The sequence below is a fragment of the Hemitrygon akajei genome, chromosome 5, assembly GCF_048418815.1.
Source record: "Hemitrygon akajei chromosome 5, sHemAka1.3, whole genome shotgun sequence".
NCBI classification, from domain to species: domain Eukaryota; kingdom Metazoa; phylum Chordata; class Chondrichthyes; order Myliobatiformes; family Dasyatidae; genus Hemitrygon; species Hemitrygon akajei.
Window position 1 is genome coordinate 167,944,157 of NC_133128.1, and position 24,071 is coordinate 167,968,227.

Below are 24,071 nucleotides of genomic sequence, written 5' to 3' on the forward strand. Positions count from 1 at the left end.
AATGAGGCTCTTAGAAAGGCACATGAATATGCAGACAACGGATGGACATCAACATCCCGAAGAGAGATGTTATGGATGCAATGGGACCTTGATAAAATAGCTATCACTAATGAGGGAGTGCTGAGCAAACTTGTGGGGCTAAAGGTAGACAAGGTCGCTAGTCCTGATGGAATGCATCCCAACATACTGAAAAAAATGGCAAAAGTTATAGTTGAGGCTTTAGTGATAATTTACCAAAATTCTGTGAATTCTGGGCAAATCCCGGCAGATTGGAAGTAGGCAAATGCCACACCACTGTTCAAAAACAGATATAGGCAAAAGGCAGGTAACTACCAGTTAGTTTAACATCTGTAGTTGGGAAAATGCTTGGAGCTATCATTAAAGAAGAAATAGCGAGGCATCTGGAAAGAAGTGGATCCATCTGGCAGACACAGCATGGATTCAGCAAAGGCAGGTCCTGTTTGACAAACTTACTGGAGTTCTTCAAGGATATAACAAGCACAGTGGACAGAGGGGAACAGATAGACATTATTTATTTGGACTTCCAGAAGGCGTTTGATAAGGTACCACATAAAATACATCCATAAGATAAGGGTTGAGGGTGATGTATTAGCATGGATAGAGAATTACAGAGAGTTGGGATACATGGGTGTTTCTCTGGTTGGCAATCGGTGGTGACCGGTGTGCTGGGCTGGGCTGGGCTCACAACTGTTCACAATATACATTAACGATCTGGAAGAGGGGACTGAGTGTAGTGTATCTAAGTCTGCTGATGACACTTAATTGTGTGGAAAAGCAAATTGTGCAGAGGATATGGAGAGATATATAGGTTAAGTGAATGGACAAGGGTCTGGGAGATGGAGTACATATTGGTAAATGCAAGGTTACCACTTTGGAAGGAAAAATGGAAGATCAGATTACTATTTAAATAGTAAAAAGATTGCAGCATGCTGCTGTGCAGAAGGACTTGGGAGTGGACTATGAGGAGAGATTGAGCCACCTGGGGCTGTACTCGCTGGAATTCAGAATAATGAGAGGAGATCTTATAGACACATATAAAATTATGAAAGGGATAGATAATATAGAGGCAGAAAAGTTGTTTTCACTGGTAGGTGAGACTAGAACTAGAGGACATAGCCTCAAGATTCGGGAGAGTAAATTTAGTACGGAGATGAGGAGGACCTGTTTTTCCCAAAGAGTGGTGAATTTGTGGAACTTTTTGCCCAATGAAGCAGCGACGGCTACCTCAGTAAATATATTTAAGACAAGTTTGGATAGATTTTTGCATAGTAGAGGAATTATAACTCTATGGAAAAAAGGCAGGTAGGTGGAGATGAGTCCATGGCCAGATCAGCCATGATCTTATTGAATGGTGGAGCATGCTCGACGAGCCAGATGGCCGACTCCTGCTCCTGTTTCTTATCTTCTTATGTAACATCGTGTAGGCAGAAGGGATGAGTTTAGTTAGACATTCAAATACTAGTTTAATTAGATTGGCACAACAGCAGGGGCTGAAAGACACATTCCTGTGCTATGTTCTATGTACTATTTCAACAACCCCCCCCCCACTCTAATCTCCTCCACTTATTCCAATCACTCTCCCAACCTGCTGAGCTCTATAGAAACCGTATCTGTTCCCTGACTGATTTCTACAAAACTCCTGAACACACAATGTAACCATCTTGATCCAATATCCAATAAGTTATTGCCAAACAGATAACATCCCAAGCCCCTTTAAAACAGTCTTTACCACGTCACTGAAAAAGCCTATCCTTGGTTGTTCTAAAATGTCAACCCCACATCTGAGCCTGCGTTCTTTTTCCCAGGTCAGTAAAACAGGCGAAAAAGAAAGCAATGACCACATTGTTCAGCTCCTGTCAGTTCCACATCACACACCCCAAGCTTTGGTTTTAATCATTTCCCCAGTTTCCCATTCAGACAAAGTTACAATGATGCTGCCAGACCTGCTGAGCTCCCCCAGCATTTTGTGTGCATTGGGCATTTCCCTTTATCCCTGCCTGAAGCTGATATTTTGATACATACATAATTAGTTACCACACCTGCACAATATAATTTTACAACCCTAATATCCCTTCCATCAGCACAAAAAAAATGTCTTCTTCACCTGTTAATGAAAAATGAGTAAAACTGATGCTGGAAATCTGAAAGAAAACTGAAAGTGCTGGGAAAAAACAGTAGGTAAAGAAAATCTTTATCAGTGATCAAAGGGCAATGTGGTTTTGAAAGTTAACATTTCAATTTAGGGATCCTTTGGCAGAATTAGAAAGAGAAAAATAAACAAACACGAGGAAATCTGCAGATGCTGGAAATTCAAACAACACACACAAAATACTGGTGGAACACAGCAGGCCAGGCAGCATCTATAAGGAGAAGTGCTGTCGACATTTCGAAATAAGGTAGTCCAGGTAGTAGAGAAAATGGGAGGTGTCGACCAATGGACCAAAGGGAATTTCTCAGACTATACAACATTTTCAGCACATCACTCAGACAAAGAAGTTTAATTCATTGTTAACACTCTACTATATAATTTCACCCTACTAAACAAATTCCCTTCGTTCAACTCAGCTCTCCTTACCTCCTCTGCTATTGCCTCTTCACTCTTTGCATATTAAGGAATTTTAAATTACATAGAGAAGTCAAAACTAGAAAATTATTGACTTAGAACCATAGAACATTACAGCACAGAAACAGGTCTTTTGGCCCTTCTTGGCTGTGCCAAACCATTTTCTGCCTAGTCCCACTGACCTGCACCTGGACCATATCCCTCCATACCCCTCTCATCTACGTACCTGTCCAAGTTTTTCTTAAATGTTAAAAGTGAGCCCACATTTACCACTTCATCTGGCAGCTCATTCCACACTCCCACCATTCTCTGTGTGAAGAAGCCCCCCCCCCCCAACGTTCCCTTTAAACTTCCCCCCCCCTCACCCTTAACCCATGTCCTCTGGTTTTTTTCTCTCCTAGCCTCAGTGGAAAAAGCCTGCATTCATTCACTCTATCTATACCCATCACAATTTTATATACCTCTATCAAATCTCCACTCATTCTTCTTCGCTCCAGGGAATAAAGTCCTAACCTATTCAACCTTTCTCTGTAACTCAGTTGCTCAGGTCCCAGCAACATCCTTGTAAACCTTCTCTGCACTCTTTCAACCTTATCCCTCCTGTAATTAGGTGACCAAAACTGCACACAATACTCCAAATTCGGCCTCACCAATGCCTTATACAACCTCACCATAACATTCCAACTCTTATATTCAATACTTTGATTTATAAAGGCCAATGTACCAAAAGCTCTCTTTACTACCCTATCTACCATAATTAACATAATTCTCATCCATTTCTATCTTACTGTTTTGATTATGATCTCATTGAACTGCGTCAATGATCTGAAACTTAAATCTGTTTCTCTTTCCACAGCTGTTGCCTAATGTGCTAAGTGCTTTGTGCATTTACTGTTTTCATTTCACAGCCTGGCAGCTACTGTTTTGTGGTCTTCTTTTTCTTTTGAACTGAGCACACCAGCATGCACATATATATGGATAATCCTGATGGAAGTGTCTCAGCCCAAAACGTTGACTGCTTATTCCCACTCCACGGATGCTGACTGACCAGCCGAGTTCCTCCAGAATTTTATATGTGTTGCACATGTACTTGTCAATTACACAGTCATTCGACTTTATTACTGTCTTCCTATATTTTCACAGACTCCTCCTTGATATCAACTACACCCCTACTTCCATGTCACAGATATTTCTGAATTTTTTTTGTGTGTGTAACTCCTGTGGTGGTGAATAAATAAAAAAACGACAAGAGCCTAATTTGCATATAAACAGGTACTTTTAAAATCTCCATTGCCACAAAAAGATAATGAGAATTTTTATACATACACCGACGAGAAGCATTCTCTGCAACACTGGCATTGTCTTCGGAAATAGTGTCACTGACATCACTAACGTACGATTCATCATCGGATCCCTAAGGTCATAAAGAGTAGCATTTGATTTCTTTTATAACAAACCCAAGTCACGGCTGCTTTTGATTCCAGAAGTTTGAATATAACTGATTTTTTGCAGAGAAAGAACTCAATTATCACTGCAGCTTGCTGACGTGCTTGAGGGAAAAAAAAGGTTAACATGCTTGCTTTTCTTGGACAGTACACCTCTGAAGTGAACAGGTTCTGGCCAGAGTTCAGGGGGCTCCTGGAGAAGTTTGAAAATACCTTGTCACACTGTAAATGTGTCAGTAAGTAACATACCCTGTTCTGGGGACATGAGATGGTGTGGTGCAGTACCCTATTACAGAAATAGTATAACATAACGGTATCTCTATGAAGACCTGAAATGTCATCTACTCCTTTCCCACCTCAGCCTGGTCTGCTGAGTTCCTCCATAACTCTGTACGTGTTACTCACGATGAAGTGCTCATGTCTACATGACTTGTTATGGCCTGAATGAACAGGCAAACTTAAACCTTCCACTAAACTAAGAAAGAGAACCCTGTGCAAGTTAAAATTAGATAGTATTTATCTTTAAAAAAAGTGTTTAATCTCTTTTATTAACAATATTCAGCAGGCTGTGTGTTAAAATCCCACACCAGAGACCAGTAAGAACATTACATTGGTATTCCAGTGTATATTGAGAGAGATTGCCTTTTAAGATACAATATTTTAGACAATATGTGCTATGCTGTCTCTCTCCATCCTCTTAGTCCCACGTTTAATGTCCCCAGCACAATTTGGAAAAGGTAGAGGATTTATATGGTCTCCTGGCCAAATGCACCTTCAAACAACAATATGAAAACAGATTACTGAGCTTGCAGGGTATTGCCCACACTTCCTAAAATTTAACAGTGACAATACTTCAAAAGGTACTTCATTGACTGCAAGACATTGTTGGAACATTGTGAGGTTGTGAAAATGGAATGTAAAGGCAAACAATTTTATTACTATTCTAAAAACAATGCAAAAGATTTGAGATTCCATGTTTAAACTTCTAGGCCCCTCCAAAAAGTTTTATAAGCACAAAAAGTTACAATGTTTTTGCTGTACCTCATTCTCTGAAGAGCTTGCTGACAGAAGTACTTCTTGAGCATCAAAAAATTCCGAAACTGATTCAGACATAGAGAGCCTGCTCCCATTAGAGTCCTGCTGTGACAATGGGATAGTGACATGAATCTTGTCGCTTGGCTGAAAGTTTAAAAAAATTCAAAAAAAAAGGCTGATATTGTTTTTAAAATTTTATGTTTAATAGATTTAGATTCAAGACGACGATCATTTTAAAATCTGACGGAAATCTTAATAGCAAATATTTCTTATATTCTTTATTCTGAAGAAATATCTCATGTTAGAATACTGCATTCCACAATCCTATGGAGACATGATTATGATGCAGGTTGTTTGATAAATGGACAGTTTCCAAGTTAATCCATTACCAGGTAACCTTGAGCTCTAAACCATCAGAATAATGCAGCAAATCCAAAATAAAGTAGGAGTAGTGTTAACTTCAGTGTTAATGAACTGACTGACAGAATCACAGGGCAGCAAGATAAAGTCATAGAGTGAAACAACATGGATACAGGACTCTCAGCCCAATGAGTCCATGTCGATCATGGAGCCCAGCAAGGTAGACCCAACTTCCAGCATTCAGTCCTATACCCTGCACCTCCAGGTACTTACCCATGTGCTTCTTCAATTATACTACTGTACCTGCTCTAGTTATCGGCTCTGAAAGCTCGTCCTGTATACTCACCTCCCTCGGCGTGCAAATGTCCCTCAGCTCCCTTTTAAATCTTTTCCCTCTGATTTTAAACTTGCATTCCCTAGTTTTGGACACCCCTACCCTTGGGAAAGGACCTTATAATTATAAGGCTTCTCATAATTATAAACACTTGTAGCTTGCCCCTCCAAGGTATAAAGACCTTGCCTGGTCAACTTCTCCCTTTAATTCAAGTCCCCTAGTTCCGGCAACGTGCACACAAGTCTTTTCTGTACTCTTTCCAGCGTAACCACATCTCTTGTACATTGTACACAATACTCGAGTGCAGCTTCATCAATGACTTCGACAACAGCAACTCTATGTCTTGACTGATGAAGGTCAGCACGCTAAACAAATGCCACTTTCAATGAACTCCTAAGTCCTTCTCTTCCATTACATTCACTCTTGCCTTACTATTCATAGTGTAAGTCCTACACTGATTGCCCTTTCCAAACTGTATCACCTCACACTCAATCTGTATTGTCCACCTAGCACTCTTCAGCCTACTTACCTCACTGAACAAGATCCCCCTGAAATCTATCATCACCTTCTTTACCATCACCAACACTTCCTAATTGAGTGTTATTCACTAATTTACTGATTAAGCCTTGTGCATTTGTATTAAGATAATTTATATAAATAACAAACACAAGAAAATCTGCAGGTGCTGGAAATCCAAAACAACACACACTAACTGCTGGAGGAACTCTGCAGGCCAGACAGCAACTATAGAAGAGTAAACAGTTAACGTTTCAGGCCGAGACCCTTCATTAGGTTTGGAAAGGAAGGGACAAAGACAGAATAAGGTGGTGGTGGGGGGGGGGGGGGAAGAGGAAGTAGTACAAGGTGGTAGGTGATAGATGAAACCAGGAGAGGGGGAGGTGTGAAGTAAAGAGCTGGGAAGTTGATTGGTGAAAGAGGTAAAGGGCTAGACGAGGGTGAATCTGAATGGAGAGGATAGAAGACCACAAAAGGAAGGGAAGGAGGAGCAGCAGAAGGAGGTGATGAGCAGGTAAGGAGATAAAGTGAGAGAGGGAAACAGGAATGGGGAATGGTGTGGGGAGGAATTACCAGAAGTTCGAGAAATCTGGTCCTCACTCAATAATTTCTCCTTTGGTCTTTTGGCTCCTCTCACTTCCTTCAAACTAAAGGTGTAGCCATGGCGACTTGCAGGGTGGACAAAGGAGAGGTAGGGGGTGTCACTTACATGGATTTTCAGAAGGCATTTGATAAGGTGCCACACATGAGACTGCTTAACAAGATAAAGTCCTGTAGCATTACAGGAAAGATACTGGCATGGATAGAGGAATGGCTGACAGGTAGGAAGCAGCGAGTGAGAATAAAGGGGGCCCTTTTCTGGTTGGCTTCCAGTGACTAGTGATGTTTCTCAGGGGTCAGCACTGGGATCACTACTGTTCAAGTTATTCGTCAATGATTTGGATAATGGAATTGATGGCTTTGTCACAAAGTTTGCAGATGATACGAAGATAGGTGGACGGGTAGGTAGATAGTGCTAAGGAAGCAATGTGATTGCAGCAGGACTTGGACAAATTGGAAGACTGGGCAAAAAAGTGGCAGATGGAATACAATGTTGGGAAATGTATGATAATGCATTTTGGTGAAAGGAACAATAGTGTAGACTATTATCTAAATGGGGAGAAGATTCAAACATCAGAGGTGCAGAGGGACTCAGGAATCCTCATCCGAGATCCCAGAAGGTTAATTTACAAGTTGAGTCTGTGGTAAAGAAGGCAAATGCAATGTTGGCATTTATTTCATGGGGAATAAAATATAAAAGCAAGGAGATAATGCTGAGCTGTGATAAGACACTAGTCAGGCTGCAATATTGTCAATAGTTTTGGGCTTATTTCTCAGAAAGGATGGGTTGTCATTGGAGACAGCCCAGAAGGGGTTCACGAGGATGATTCTGGGAATGAAGGGTTAACATGTGAGGAGCGTTTGGCAGCTTTTAGCTTGTACTCACTGGAATTTAGAAGAACGTGGGAGGATCTCATTGAAACCTACAGAATGCTGAACGGACTCTAGATAGGTGGATGTGCAGAGGCTGTTTCCTATGGTGGGGGTGTCCAGAGATAGTGGGCAGCGCCTCAAAATTGAGGGACAACCCTTTAGAACAGAGGTAAGGAGGATTTTTTTTAGCCAGAGAATAGTAATTCTGTGGAGTGCTCTGTCATAGATTGCGTGGAGGCCAAGGCTGTGGGTATATTTAAGGCGGAAGTTGATAGCTTCCTGATCAGTCAGGGCATCAAAGGATATGGCGGGAAGGCAGATGTATAGGGTTGAGTGAGATCCGAGATCAGCCATGATGGAATGGCGGGCCAGACTCAACAAGCTGAATGGCCTAATTCTGCTCGTATGTCTTACGGTCCCCAGCTATGCCTGCATTTTGTTGGCTATTTTGTTGGAACAGACCATGTTCCAAGCCTACACCAATATCCCAAACCTTCTTGCACTACATTGATGACTGTATCGGTGCTGCTTCCTGCACCCATGCCGAACTTGTCAACTTTAACATGTCCTCGATCTTCCTCCCTGCCCTCAAATTTACTTGGTCCAGTTCTGACACCTCCCTCCCCTTTCTTGATCTCTCTGTCTCTATTTCTGGAGACAGTCTATCTACTGATATCCTTTATAAACCCACTGATTCTCACAGCTACCTGGACTGTACCTTTTCCCACTCTATCACTTGTAAAAACACCATCCCCTTCTCTCAACTCCTCTGACTCCGCCACATCTACTCTTTGGATGAGGCTTTACACTCTAGATTTAATGAGATGTCCTTCTTCTATTAAGAAAGGGGCTTCCCTTCCTCCATGCACAAAGAATGCTAACTCCTTCTAATCAGATTCTTGTCTATCCAAATGCTGGTAGATCCTGTCCCTCAGAATTCTCTCCAGTAAGTTCTCCACCACTGATGTCAGGTTGATCAGTCTGTAGTTCTCTGACTTCTGCTGATTATCCCTGTTAAACAATGGAATTTCATTAGCCACTTTGTTGAGTCAGAGTCATGGAACACTACAGCACAAAAAACAGGTCCTTTGGCCCATCTAATCTGTGCTGAACCATTAATCTGACTAGCCCTATCAACTTGCACCCAGACCATAGCATTCCATACCTCTACCAAATAGGTACCTACCCAAATTTCTCTTAAATGTTGACATTGACTCCACAACAATTACAAGAACCATTTTTATTTGTAAAATATCCACAGTGTCAAACAGTCTTGCTTGCCTGTAGTGAAATTGTCACAATGAATTTCAGACCATTTCCTACACCATAAAATTAAATCTGTGAGGGAAAAAAAACCTAAGGCATTGATGGTCACCTCCTTAATTTTAAAAATTGCAAAACAACATTGCTAAGACTTTCCAAGCATTGGGGGAAAATGGAGCTGTTCTATAGGCAGATTGACGTCACATAGTGAGTCCAGAATCAGTGTCTAGACATATCAGACACTCAGGCAGTGGTCAAGGTTAGCATACTGTGCCCAAAACTTTGAGTTTTAAATAAAAACAAAATTGCATTGGAAAGAGAGATGAATTGATGAACACTGGGAAATTAGATTGTAAAGGATTAGATAGAAAAGTAATCACAAGCATTTAGAGCATTTATATTTCTTTCAAAAGATAAATATTCCATTGGAAATGAGCTCCGTCCTGGCTTCAGACATTAATAATATTAGCAGAAGCTTATAAACAAAAAAAAAGAGCAACCTTAAGAAGGGAGAATTTTTTTGAAAAGCAATTGGAAAAGATATTAAGGGGGATAAAATAGAATGTATAAGTGCATGCATGTAAGGAACAAATGAAGAGTCTCTAGGGGCCTGTATAAGTAATTGATAAAGAGAGTACTGAAAGAAAAGTTTAATCATTGTCTTGGGTAGCAGCAGTTGATCATAAGACATAGGAGCAGAATTAGGCCATTCAGCCCATCGAGTCTGATCCCTGATCCCACTCAACCCCATACACATGCCTTCTTGCCATATCCTTTGATACCCTGATCGATCAGCAAAGTATCAACTTCCACCTTAAATATACCCACGGACTTGGCCTCCACCGCAGTCTGTGGCAAAGCACTCAGAGATTCAGCACCCTCTGGCAAAAAATAATCCTCCTTACGGCTGCTCTGAAAAGGCACCCCTCAATTTTGAGGTTGTGGTGGGGGCTCTGAATACCCCCACCATAGGGAACATCCTCCCCACATCCACTTTATCTATTCCTTTCAACATTCAGCAGGTTTCAATGAGATCCCCTGCATTCTTCTAAATTCCAGTAACTACAGGCCCAAAGCTGCCAACTCATCTATTACTTTTTTGCCCATTCTTCCAATTTGTCCAAGTCCTGCTGCAATCACTTGCTTCCTCAGCACTACCTACCCCTCTATCTATCTTCGTATCACCCACAAACTTCGCCACAAAACCATCAATTTTATTATCTAAAAAGTAGCGGTCCCAATACTGACCCCTGAGGTACACCACTAGTCACTGGCAGCCAATCAAAAAAGGTCCCCTTTAGTCCCACTGGCTGCCTCCTGCCTGTTAGCCATTCTTCAATCCATGCCTGTATATTTCCTGTAACACCATATAATGCAGCATTAGAAAACTCAGGAAATGTTGAACAAATATCTTGTATTTACCATTGCAGAACAGCACAAAAAAACTGATGAGACATATTCATAAGAGTTTGTAAAATTTTATATAGATAAGTGAAAAAGATCAGCAAAATATAATGTAAGCCCCTTACAGTCTGACACTGGAGAAATTATACAGCAGAATAAGGAAAAGTCAAAAGGGACAGAACAAATATTTTATTTCTAGAAGACACAGAAACCGCAGAAATGTGGGTGATAGGTCGAGAGAGGTTGATAAGCTGAAAGAAATTAGTATCAAAGAAAAAGTACAGAAGTCAACACATCTGACAACTAATATTCTAATGTTTCGAAAGTAGTATTAGATACATTGGCTCACAAACCCAAGAGATTCTGCAGATGCTGGAAATCCAGGGTAACAGAAACAAAATGTTAGTGGAACTCAACAGGCCAGGCAGCACTTACCAATGGAATAAAGAGCCCATGTTTCAGGCTGAGAGACTGCATCGGGACTGGAAAGGAAGGGGGAAGAAATCTAAATAAGAAGATGGGTAAGGGGAAGGAGTGCAAGCTGGAAGACGATAGGTGAAACCAGGTGAGGGGAAAGGTAGCTAATGCGAGAAGCTGGGAGGTGATAGTTGGAAAATGTAAAGGGCTGAGTAAGAGGAATCTGATAGGAGAGGAGAGTGGGCAATGGGAGGAAGGGAAGGAGGAGCAGCAGAGGGAGGTGATAGGCAGGTGAAGAATGGGAATAAAAGAGTAATTTTCAAGGTGGGAGTCTGCAATTAGTCAGGTGGGAAGGGATCATTATTGGGGCCACAGCTGTCCACTGCATATCAATAATTTAAATGACAAACATGATGACAAATGCAGGTGTAACATAGAGTTGGATAACACAGACATATCTTCAAGGTCTAAGTAATGGAATGGGTGAGGAAATGGCAGATGGAATCTTGTATATACCATATATTTTCATTGACAGAAGTGACAGAAAAAGAAATGTTGAGCGTTTTAAAATGGCTCACTTTTCAGTTAGCTTTCAGAGGGACTGGGTGATACTTTATGTGAATTATTGAACGCTACATACAAATACAGTAAAGAATTAGGAAGTCAGAGAGTACGTTGCCCTGTATTGTAAGCTGTTTAACTGTGATTATACAGGGCATAGTGAATCTGCAATTGGAAAATCGTAGACACAAGAACGACTGCGGATGCTGGAAATGTGGAGTGAATGGAAAATGCTGGACAAACTCAGTGGGCCAGGCAGCATCAATAGAGGGAAATGTCTCAGGTCAAGATGCTGCCTGAACCGATGAGCTCCTCTTGCATTTTGTGTGTTGCATTCCAAAAACTGAACATCGTTCTGCTATCCATACAAGTTGTAGTCCTGATGGAGTCATCGAACTGATTCTTGGAATTTGGAAATGGGCTACAGAGAAAAATTCCAGGGCACTGAGAGACAATCTTATCGAAACATACGTGATTCTTATCGACTTTTCAGGTTAGATCATAGTCATGGACAGATGAATTCCAAAGGTGATGTGGGAGTGACTTGATTGCTTTATTGTTGACCTTGCTTCCATACAAGGTCAGAGGAGGAATATTCATTAATGATTGCATAATGTTCCATTCTATCTGCATCTCCTCAGCAAATGATGCAGAATATGCTTGAATGCAGTAAGTCTTGGAAAACCTTTCAGGCATTGCCAAGTAATGATTACCTCCATTAAGACAGTGACTAATCATTTACCATTGAAGTTCCACCACTGATGAATTCCGTACCGCCAGTAGCCTGGGCCAGCCACATATGCACTGGTGCTACAAGTGCAGGTTAGAGGTTGGGAATCGTGCAGAGAGGGTGTCACCTCCTAAAGGGTTAAAATGTCAATTTTTCCAAATGGTTTCTTATCTCATCAGTGATGCAACCACTGTCAGGTGTAACAGTACACACTGATGTACTGATGAGAAGTCTCAGCCAGTAACAACAATTGTTTATTCCTCTCCACAGATACTTCCTAACCTGCTGAGTTCCTCCAGCATTTTGCATGCGTTGCTCGTTTGTTATTTTTCTTTCTCAGTTCTGACAAAGCATCCTTGTTCTGAAATGTTTCCTCTATTTCTCTTTCCATAGATGTGCTCTGCTGAGCATTTTCAGCGTTTTGCATTTTATATTTCCTGTATTTGAGTTTTTTAAAATTTTCACCTAATAGAGATTTACTTGTTGCATAGTCAAGGATTTAATCATTTGAAAAAGGCACGGACCAAATGATGTAATCAAAGTCAGAAGGAAAGATGGCTTTAACTTGGATCTAAATTTAACATGCTGCATGGGTTTTCCAGAACTCGGGAAAGTGACCAGGCAGAGTAGGCTGGCAGCAGTCCACACAGTTATTCAAACTTGTCACTCTTCCAGCCGAAGCAGCTGGTGTATCAGCTCTCTTTGGCAAGTGTTCGACAGAGAGCAATGTCGCAGTTTTCAGTCTTTATGGATTTCAAATGACAAGACCAGATTGCGATGTTTGCTGGACACGTTTGACAGATGACATCGACCATCATCAGTCACGGTAGCAATGGTAAACGAGGTATAGCAGGATTAGTATCAAGGTGTGAGAGGTGAGAGAGGCACATGAAAGAGATGAAGGAGTCCTTAACCACGTCACAAGATCTACAGTCTATCACCCAAACCTACTCACCTCCAGAACTTTCAGTATCCTGCTGGGCATTTCTGGTAGGTCATCGCCAAGACAAACAAGGTAGGTAGATTTTTTTAAAAATCAGGGCTGACAATAATACCTACTCCACTAATGATGGCAAATAAAGAAAATGAGCAAATGGATACATCTCCCTCACTAGATTCCCACTGGTACTGGGTATCATATCTGGCACTGCAAATAACACAAAACCTGGATTTTTTGTAAAACACAAGCTGCATTAAGCAACAGGTAGTGCACAACCTCAAGAACAGATCCAGGAAGGCTTGCACCAGCACATACATGTACAGCCATGAAGACCTCACACCCAAATCTTGTATCATTTTGGTTCAGGAACAAAACTCAGGGTTTGACAAACGGATATAAAGGGAAACTCCCCTCCAATCTTGGTCACAACATCTTGAAAGGAACCCACCGACAAAAGTAGCATAGCCACCAAGAGCATCACTGTGCAGCTGCTGAAATGTTGGAGCTGTGATTCATGAGGCTGGGACAGATCTGAAAACATGCTTCGTTCTGCACTTTCTAGAGTGTCCAGATGACAAAACCACGCTATCTCCTATACAGCACTGTGTTGCAAAAAGAACCGTAGCTGAAGACGACAGAAACCCGTCACTGATCTTCTGATGAGAACAAAATGGAGGAAAACAACTGCAGGAAGAAGTAGTTGGAGCATCCATCAGCTGAGCATCTTGTCACAACAATGCCCAGAATACCAAGGCTTGCTTAATATAATGAAGCTACAAAAAGCACAAAACACAAACAAAATCCTGTTTTCTACACCAGGGGTAACTCCACTGTACTCTAACTGCAGCTGAAAATTTGCCCCGTTGGATGTGCATCAGAGCCTCTATTTTGAAACACACAAAAGTAATTGTTTCAATTAAGTTTTGAGGACAAGATTCAGAAAGTAGTCCATACACAGGATCAACGTTCACACCACAAACGGTCACTTTCTTGAACCTACAATTTTCTCTATATACTGTACCTGGGAAAGAGTTCTCCTAAGAGTGAAGAACTGAGAACTGTGGCCAGAATGTTCTTGCTCCAAGAGCATTTGCTTCAGCTTCTCCTTTTCTATTGCTACTGTGTTGAAGGCAGACTTTAAAAGACACTGCACTGTGGAAAACAGAGAAAAATACTACAGAGAGTAAAAATGACAGAAATATCCAGTTCCATTTTGCTAGTTCATTTATACCAGATTACTTATAGTACCAGCAGAAATTACTCAGGTAACTTTTGTGGCTAGCTTGGAATCTGTCCTTAGAGTGTGGCTACGAGAATACGTCAGACAGTAAACTACTCAACAGTAGTCAAATACAATATCTCAGGGTCCTGACAGGCTTAAAAAGAAACTGAAGCCATGCAATGTAAAGCTAATGATTCTGTAAAATTATCAGAGGAAACCACTAAAAATCAGCTCAAAGATGCAGTTGACTACAAAGTATTACATCAGATAAATCTAAACTAAATGGATTGTTCTAATACTTCTCAGATTTCTTTTAATTCAGAAACAATGAAAATTTAAAGATCTTCATCTGGGCCAATTATTGAAGTATCTTCTAATTTATACTATTCAAGGTGTTTATACTTTTAATGTTAACTGTAAAATCTAGTTAATATTTGAGCCTTCATTCACTTGGTTACTGTTGTAATATTATCATTTGATCCTTATTCCTGTAGGGCAAATAGATGATTGCAACGTACATTTATTTCAAACATGAGGAAATCTGTAGATGCTGGAAATTCAAGCAACACACACAAAATCCTGGTGGAACGCAGCAGGCCAGGCAGCATCTATAGGAAGAAGTACTGTCGACGTTTTGGGCCGAGACCCTTCGTCAGGACTAACTGAAAGGAAAGATAGTAAGAGATTTGAAAGTAGGAGGGGGAGGGGAAAATGCAAAATGATAGGAGAAGACCGGAGGGGGTGGGGTGAAGCTGAGAGCCAGACAGGTGATTGGCAAAAGGGATACAGAGCTGGAGAAGGGAAAGGATCATGGGACAGGAGGCCTAGGGAGAAAGAAAGGGGGAGGGGAGCACCAGAGGGAGATGGAGAACAGGCAGAGTGATGGGCAGAGAGAGAGATAAAAAAAAGATCCTTTCTCTTCTCCAGCTCTGTATTCCTTTTGCCAATCACCTTTCCAGCTCTCAGCTTCACCCACCCCCTCCGGTCTTGACCTATCATTCTGCATTTCCCCCTCCCTCTGCTACTTTCAAATCTCTTATTATCTTTCCTTTCAGTTAGTCCTGACGCATGGTCTCGGCCCGAAACATCAACAGTGCTTCTCCTTATAGATGCTGCCTGGCCTGCTGCGTTCCACCAGCATTTTGTGTGTGTTGCTTACATTTATTTCAGCTTATTTCATATTATTAAACAATAATACAATTTTAATTTTTATTGAAAGTAATAGCTGGGTGCATACATACACCCATATTTTTCTGAAATAATTATTTTGTGTGCAATCGATACATCTCATTATTGATCAGCTTCAAGTAATATTTTATAAAATTAACATAGGCCAAGAAAAAAAAGCATCATTACAATATTCTACCAATTAATCCATAACATTTCTTGGCAGGGCAGAGAACCTATTTATTTCGAGATAGTGTGGAACAGGCACTTCTGGTGCAACGAACTGCCTCGCCCAACAACCCAACTAATCACAGGACAATTTACAATGACCAATGAACCTACTGGCCAGTACAGCTTTAGTCTGTGGGAGGGAAGTGGACCACCCATTGGAAGCCCACAAGGTAACGGGGAGAACATACAAACTCCCTACAGCGGGCACCAGAATTGAACTCGGAACTCCAGTGCCTCCAGCTGTAATCAAGTTCAAGTTTATTGTCATTCACTCGTACACATGTATACTGCCAAGCGAAACAATATTTTTTCAGACCAAGGTGCGCAACACAGTACATGGAACTCACACCCATCACACACTAAGTAATATTCCCACAAATAAACTAACAAATAAAAAGGCGCATCGGTGACACTAGTTAAAATGTGAACAGTATAACACTTCCTGTGCTTCATGCGTGATGAGACCAGAGTGATGGCAGGGAGTTCAGTAGTCTTCACGTGCACCGGGGATGTTGGTATAAACCAGGACTAAGGTGTTCTTACCTCTGATTGCAAAGTCAACATACTGATGGAACTTAGACAGGACTGTTTTTAAGTTAGCATGATTGAAGTCACCAGCAACTATAAAGAAACCATCGAGGTGTGTGGTTTGCAAGTCACTGATGGCGAAGTGCTAACCACTACAGTACCGTGGCACCCTTCACGCGATCATTGTATCAATGGAAAAAAATTGATAAGGTTACGGCTCAGGTTTAATCTATGTGATATTCTTGCATTACCTAAACTGAACTAAAAGAATTTTGTTTAAAAAAAACACCAAGCCAAAGAAATGTCCCATACATTTACAATAATATCATAGGTAGCATCTGGAAAAACACATCATCAACTGTTTTAATTTTCACAAGTTGAGGAAGATGCATCACTTAAGATGGTGCAGTAAAATAGAGAGGTCATTTATTTCTGCATGAGTTAATGGGCATCCACACAGTTACAAATTTGTTTATTATGAAGATCCGTGCATTAAAGTTACCTTTCTGCGCAATAAGACAGAATTCCTCCTGAAGTTTAGTAAACTCCGCAAAGGAATCAGGGAACTCCGGAAGCGGACTTGGTTGTATTGGATATTCTCCGATGTCAGCACATAGGTTGGGGTTGGAAGAGTGCAAACGAAGGGGAGACATAGAAGCACCCGAGGGAACCTGCAATACCAACACATTAACTTTGCAATGCATTCAACATCATTTCAGCCAGAAAACAGAAACATTTAAAAAAATATAATTCACTGGTTTGTAATCCATTGTTCTTCTATTTATCATGGTCATTTAGGAAAACAATTAAGTTGCATTTTTCCTGGTGAATTTTTCATCAGTGTGACTGCAGTTTATGATGACATTACTTGACAGCGTCTCAAAATCACGCTAAGGTGGAATTTCTAATATAATTTTTGTTTCTTGGAAGTTGTCAGGCTGCAATTTCCTGATAACCTATTGAGTTTTTCCAAAAATTTCTGTTTTTATTTGGAATTTCCCCTTCATCCCTTCCCAGGCCTATAATTTGGTCTCTTTTCCCTCAAAGAAATTTTCACTGACACACTCTCTCTTCACTTTCTAAGACTAATTCATCATTGTGCTGTTCCAACAAGAGGACTATATTTGAATGGATTATAGAAAAAGAATCAGGAAAACAGCAGTGTAGTTCAGTTTCCTAAAAACACAAAATGCTGGCAGAACTCAGCAGGCCAGTCACTACCTCCTCCCATAGATGCTGTCTGGCCTGCTGAGTTCTGCCAGCATTTTGTGTTTTTACAGTACACATGGAATGCTATTGCACCCGGCAATATCAATTTAAACTCTGCCTCTCTATTTTCTACATTATCTATGACTTTCTTCCCATTCCCAGCTTGTTTTCCTCACTCAGTCGCTTCCCAATTTTCAGCATACATTGCTTTTTTCTCTCCACTTTCCTGCTTTCATCCTGCCTCGTACACTACTGAAGCCTAGAGTGTAGCAGTTAGCACGATCGTTTTATAGCACCAACAATTAACGACCAGGGATTGACCTGCCGCTGACCGTAAGGAGTCTGTACTGTCACCGCGTTATCGCATGGGTTTCCCCCCACATTCCAAAGGTGTATGGTTAGGGTTAGGTTAGTGAGTTATGAGCATGCTATGTTGGCGCGGATACATGGGGACACTTGCGGACTGCCCCCAGCAAAAGTGACACATTTCACTGTATGCTTTGATGTACATGTAGGGTCCTTTGTACTATTACCTGTAATGTTAACTGTTAACTGCTAATAAAATAGCTTCTCTGTAGTGTTAATAATAAGATGGCTTCTTTGTAATGTTAACTGCTGAGGTAATGGGTTTTCTGAGGAGCATGTTTGGGTTATGATTAGTGATAATAGGACTTTTACCCAATGGGAAAGATGTTACTCTTTCTTGTCTGTCTAAAGCTGTTAGTTTGCGCGGGTTTTGGGATCTTCAGAGCGGAGAGGTGAAGGACGTGTGGGAAGCTCTCTGGTCGACCACCGTGGTTGGTCTCAAGCCGTGGGTCGAGGAGTTTGGCGGAGATCGACAGTACCCTGCTTCTCGAGCTCCAACCATTTTGTGCACGAACTGATGAACTCTGATAACTGTGGCGCCTTATTTTTTTTTACTTTTGTATTTGTATTTTTTTCTCTATTAACTTCCTAGTTCCAGTACAATTATAAAGAGTAATCATTTACTTGTACTGTCTGATATTTTATGTTGTGGGTGAGTACTGGAGTGCATCACACCATGTCCACACCAACGCGATTACAGAGCTGGCGGGGTCGGTGTCAGTTTACCCTAGACAAACGGGAGCCAATTGGGGCACAGTCACTACATACAAGTGACAAGTACAGATAATCTTTATCTTTACTGCTTGTTAACTTTGTGTGTGAATATCTTTAAATTCAATCTGATGGGCGTAGATGCTAAAAACCTGATGCAACTACAAAAAATAAGATCGACTGCAGATACTGGATTCTGAAATAGAGAAAAAATCCGAATGAGAATCAGAATCAGTTTCCTGTCACTGAATATGTTGTGTTATTTACTACTTTGTGACAACAATGCAGTGCGAGAGAGGAAACATTACTATAAGTAATAATCAAAGAAGTGCAAAAGAGAAATAGTGAATTAGATTTTATTGTCCATTCAGAAATCTGATGACAGAAGGGAAGAAGCCGTTCCTAAAGCATTAAGTTGGGGTGTTCAGACTCCTGGGAGGAGATACAGGAGTGTGAATGCCACGCTCAGTGCTTTAGGAACAGCTGATGCAGTAATGGAAAAGGGATCGAGTCGTGGATGGCTGGGGGTCCCTGATGATAGATGCCGCATTCTTGAGGCACTACCTTTTGAAGATGTCCTCAGTGGTGGATAAGATTAACTAGTAGCGGTCAGATATTTTACTGAAGCCCAGTGTGACAGACAGCTCTACTTCTACAGTTATAATTTCTGTACTGTCATAGTTTAACCCAGGAATACATATTACACTCACCGCCCCCCCCCGCCAAAAAAAACCCTAATCAGAGAACCTGATTTTAGGCAGAGAATCTGAAACTGAGCAATGACAACAGATGCTGATCTTGCCTATAAACAATTCATTAGAAAACTGTGCACCATGACAATGCATTTTTCCTGCTGCTTATGTTATCTCAGCTACCCTGGGAACCGGGAGATAAATGTAACACATTCTTCCGTGCATTGGAAAACTTGAAAAGTGTCATCATTAGTCATCCCGTAACATGAATGTTCTTTACTTTATTGTCACCAAACAATTGATACTAGAGCGTACAATTATCACAGCGATATTTGATTCTGCGCTTCATGCTACATACATATCATTCATTGAACTGATATGTAAATGTATTGGTAGTATGAATTAAATATTATTTAATTTATATCTAAAGGAGATAACATAACACAAGAGACTGCCATAAGAACAAACGGGGATGCAAGTCTAGACAGAGGCACAGTGGCCCTTACTCAGTAATGGATTGGATACAACCGTTATCTATTAAGTCACAGTTTCAACTACTTGTAATTTAAAGCCATGAAACGTTTTCTCAATTTCTTTGAATTCATCTGCTTCAAAATTATGCTCCCAGTACAAAATATGCTGCTCATTACTGCTATTAGATGAAGAGGCATGTTCTTTATTCAACTTGGGATGCCGGCCTTCCCGTATTTTACAGAAATTTACATATTTGAAAGGAAAGACGTCAATGCCTTATGGCAGTGGTAAGAAAACTAGTTTTTCCTTAAAACTAATGAGGCCAAGCCTAGTAACCCCCAGGTCCACCATAACTGCTTAAACAAGGCTGTTGTGGTTGTGCGAAGCACCACTATGTTTGTTGCAATTGAAGACCCAAGATAAGAACTCCAGTCCCTTGTTAATTTGCCCTGTCCTTGGGACCCATTCTTAACAATTTGGTGGCCCGATATCAGAAGCAGGAAAATGACAAATCTATATTCTAACTCATTTCTTACCTTCAACTTATTTGGTATCATTTCATATATGGGTTATGGTGCACTGTTCAGTCCACTGAGTCCAGAATTATATTAACACAGACCCCACAATGATCTCCGCAATCTTCCCCTAATTGCTGGACTACAATATTGGCAATCCTACATTCAACTGACTGGACATCCGAGAGGAGTGCCTCGTCTGCTGTAAGTGGGGTAAGGGGAGTGTATGCTGAAAGCGGACACTGCTACCAGAGCTGGCAACCACAAACTGGTTTCTAATGACGGAAATTGTGAGAAGTGCAGATTGCTTGTAAACAAATCCTGTCAATACTTCTACAGGCAAGTAGGGGCAGCTTTACAATACTTAACTGAATAAATCCCTTCACAGATCATTTCAACTATAGATTTGCAGGACCACAAAGATTGCATTGGATTACCTAGAACCTGTAGCACAAAACAGGCCATTTAATCCAACAATTCTATTGTTGGATTAACAATCATTAAGAACCAAATTCTCTACCTAAGAACCATTTGAATCTCCTCCTGTCATAAGATTGCACAATGTTCAATTTCATTTGTAACTCCTTGATGAAGCAATTCATTCCTGCGGACAATGTGGTCTAAACAATATGCTGGTGTGGACTGATAAATGACAAGTGCTACAGAAATCCAGTTAATTATAAGTTCCAAGAAAATGATGCCCAACAACCCAAACTTCCCATTACCATTGCCGACTGTCCCACCATCAACATTCTGAGAGTCATCACTGACATGAAACTTAACTGGACTGACCTCATTAGTGCTGTGGATTCAAAGGCAGTCAGAGGCTGAGCTAGTGATACATTGCCTGATTTTGTAAAATATTTCCACCATCTACAAGGCACATAGGAGCAAAAGGGAATGCTTCACATTTTTCAGGTGAAGGTAGATTCAACATCCATGACAAAACAACCTATTTGATTGGCATCCCAGAAAATACCTTAAACATTCAATCGTGCCAGCATGGTACAGGGCAACTGAAATGTGTGCCACTTACTTTGGCTACTCTGAACACACCTTCCAAACCCATGACCAGAACTATAAGTATGGACAAGATCAGGTTTATTGGAGAACAGTTGCTTATAGATTTCTCACCAAACCCAACAATACCCTAACTTGGATTTATACTGTCAGTCCCTCAACATCACAGACTAAATCCTGGAACTCCCTACACCATGGTGTGAGTACGTTCACTGGAAGGATTGTAATGTTTCTAGAAGGGTACTCACCACCAATTTCTCGAGTGTAATTAGGAATGAGAAATACTGCAAATGCCAGCCTTGCCAATAACACTCAAGTCCCAAAAAATTAAAATTAAAATGTTGTAGCCAAAAGTGTATGCAGACCTCCAAGCATGGCTTAAACCCAAGTGCAGAATTACTGCTGTATTTTTCAGTTATATCCACCTAGAATTAAACCTCGCCATTTGGATTGTTTGTTTTCACCTCTATCTCAACCAAGACTTGCACTTCCATGTCCTAAACAACATCCCTATTATTCCTTTGTACTTATTGTATTGAACCTCATCCACCAATTGCTTTCCCATTTGCAAGTTTCACCATGTCCTTATATAACAATCTTCCTCTTATTGATAATGTCTCTGAATTCGGTACTAGCTCCAAATTTAGACATAGTGTAACTGATTCCAAAGTCAGACTGTTACTACTCATTATGGAGTCAACAGTGATCCTTCTGTAACACCATCATCCACCTTTTCCACTGCGTATAGCTACTGTTTACTCCCATTCTCTGCTTCCTGCCTTGAAACCAACAATCCATTTTGTCACGTCTTCAGCTCTGCAGTCTCTTACCTTATTCATTAGTTTATTATTGGGTACCTCACTGAAGGCCTTTTAACAATCTATATTAACTACATCTACTGCATTATCACTATCTTGTCCACCAGGATCCACTTCAACAATGTCAAAAGTGTTGTTCAAGCAAACTTTTCCTTTTTTGTTGACTAATCATTAATGCATATTGTTTCTCCATGTAGTTTTCTATTGCCTACTTTACAATGGATTCTATTATTTTTCCTAACATCAATGTTAAGCTATTGTTATAATTCTGATAAATGTTTCAACGCTTTACTTAAATACAGGCATTACATCAGCTATCTGGCAAAACACCTTTTCTGAAAGAATTATTAAAACTGTGTAGGAATGCCTATTACATTGTTCTAATTTAATCTATGGTATCCATCCAGATTAATTGGTTTTATACTCCAAGTTTGATTAATTTATATAAGATATTTATTTCTGCTGCTAATGTACATAACTAGAGTCATCCCATCCAATATCCATCTGTTCTACCTTCAGGCTAAGTACTGAAACAAAATAATGATATTTCTACACTGCCCTTTCACAATCTGTGGTCATGTCTCCCCGATGCCAAACCAACCTTTCCACTTTCATCGATTGCAGGGAGGGTGTGGGGTCAGCCAAGAAAGTTGGCAACAGTCTGATTACATAAATCAATTAATGCAACTGCAGATCAGTTTGTTGTCTGGACCTCTTTCCAATACCATTACAAAAAGAATGTCTTATATTGTGCAAAATTCTTAGAAACTTATATATAGCTAAGACTTTTGCACAGTACTGTAGCAATTTTATGTACTGCAATGTACTACTGCTGCAAAAAAAAACAAATTTCATGACATAAGTGAGCAATGACAAACCTGATTCTGATATGGGTCTCTACTGTGGACTGAGAGTGGGAAGGGGGCAGGGAGAGGGGAATGATTGTTAGGAACAGGGTAAGGGAGAGGGGAGAAAGCAGGGAACACTAGAGAGACATTCTATAATGATCAATAAACCATTTGTTTGGGATCAAATGACTTTGCCTTGCGTCTCAGGGCTGAGTGTGTCTGCACCTTCTCCACCTCCTTCCCCGGCACTCTTTCTCTGCCACCTGTCACATTCCCCTCCCGCACTCTTCCACCCTCATCTTTCCCAACATCCTTTTTTCCAACCAGATTTACAAACTCGATCTACACTCCACATTGACAAATACAATACCGTGCAAAAGACTTAGGCAACCTAGCTCTACATATGTGCCTAAGACTTTTGCACAGTACTGTACTTGTGAATGTAAGTAGAACATGTATAAGCAATTTAAAAAACTATCAAAAAGTGATCAACCTGAGTTTTGCTTCTCTCTGCACAGATACAGCCTGACCTTCAGAGTGTTTCTAGCCTTTTCTGTTCTTACTATCTGAGAATGCTTATGTTCACCTGAACAAGCATCATCCTAGAAGAAATGAAGCACAATTTTCAAAAATGATGCTCTGAGGAATGTGAAGGTAAGTCAGGGAGATTAGTTTCAGCGATCAAAGTCCTGCATCACAGTAACTCATTTGGATAAAAACATTTCACCGGTTATGATAACTATCTAAATTAATGCTCTTTCACAATGTGCACTGTGCCTCATAGATGTTGCACACAATTTTGTTAATTTAAATAATTGCCCACTTACTACAAGGAACATAAGAATAGCTGCCAGCCAAACACATCTCAGAAGAGGTCCTTTGAGTCAAAGCAATTTAAGAGGCTTATTAAAATAATAAAAATAAATTGGGGACTTTATTCCTCATTTTTTGTTCCACTATTTTTCTCTCATTTCTCACAATGGTGGCAATTAGCATTATAAGCTTCAGATATGAATAAGGATACTATAACGAGAAATACCATTTTGTAAAAAAAATAAAATTAAGATATTTTACAGATCCCCCATGACAGTTTGCTAGTGTGCCATTCCACACCAAAATGGTAAAGCCATGCACAACGACAATGCTTCGCAATGTTTAGATATTTACTTTATTGATCTCAAAGGAAATTACAGCATCACAGTAGCATT

The 24,071-nt window shown here is 40.5% G+C and overlaps 1 protein-coding gene across 6 annotated transcripts in view; it reads right to left on the reverse strand.

Moving 5' to 3' along the window:
• Nucleotides 1-24,071, reverse strand: part of osbpl6 (oxysterol binding protein-like 6) — a 161,961-nt gene that overhangs the window by 33,186 nt on the left and 104,704 nt on the right. For 4 of the 6 annotated variants that reach the window (XM_073047130.1, XM_073047125.1, XM_073047127.1 and 1 more), the window contains 4 exons: nucleotides 16,713-16,881; nucleotides 14,084-14,214; nucleotides 5,071-5,208; nucleotides 3,911-3,998 (listed from right to left, as the gene is read on the reverse strand). In XM_073047130.1, the coding sequence (XP_072903231.1) occupies nucleotides 3,911-3,998; nucleotides 5,071-5,208; nucleotides 14,084-14,214; nucleotides 16,713-16,881 (526 nt within the window). The remainder of the gene's footprint in view (nucleotides 1-3,910; nucleotides 3,999-5,070; nucleotides 5,209-14,083; nucleotides 14,215-16,712; nucleotides 16,882-24,071) is intronic. The other 2 variants (XM_073047129.1, XM_073047128.1) reach the window with 2 other exon arrangements.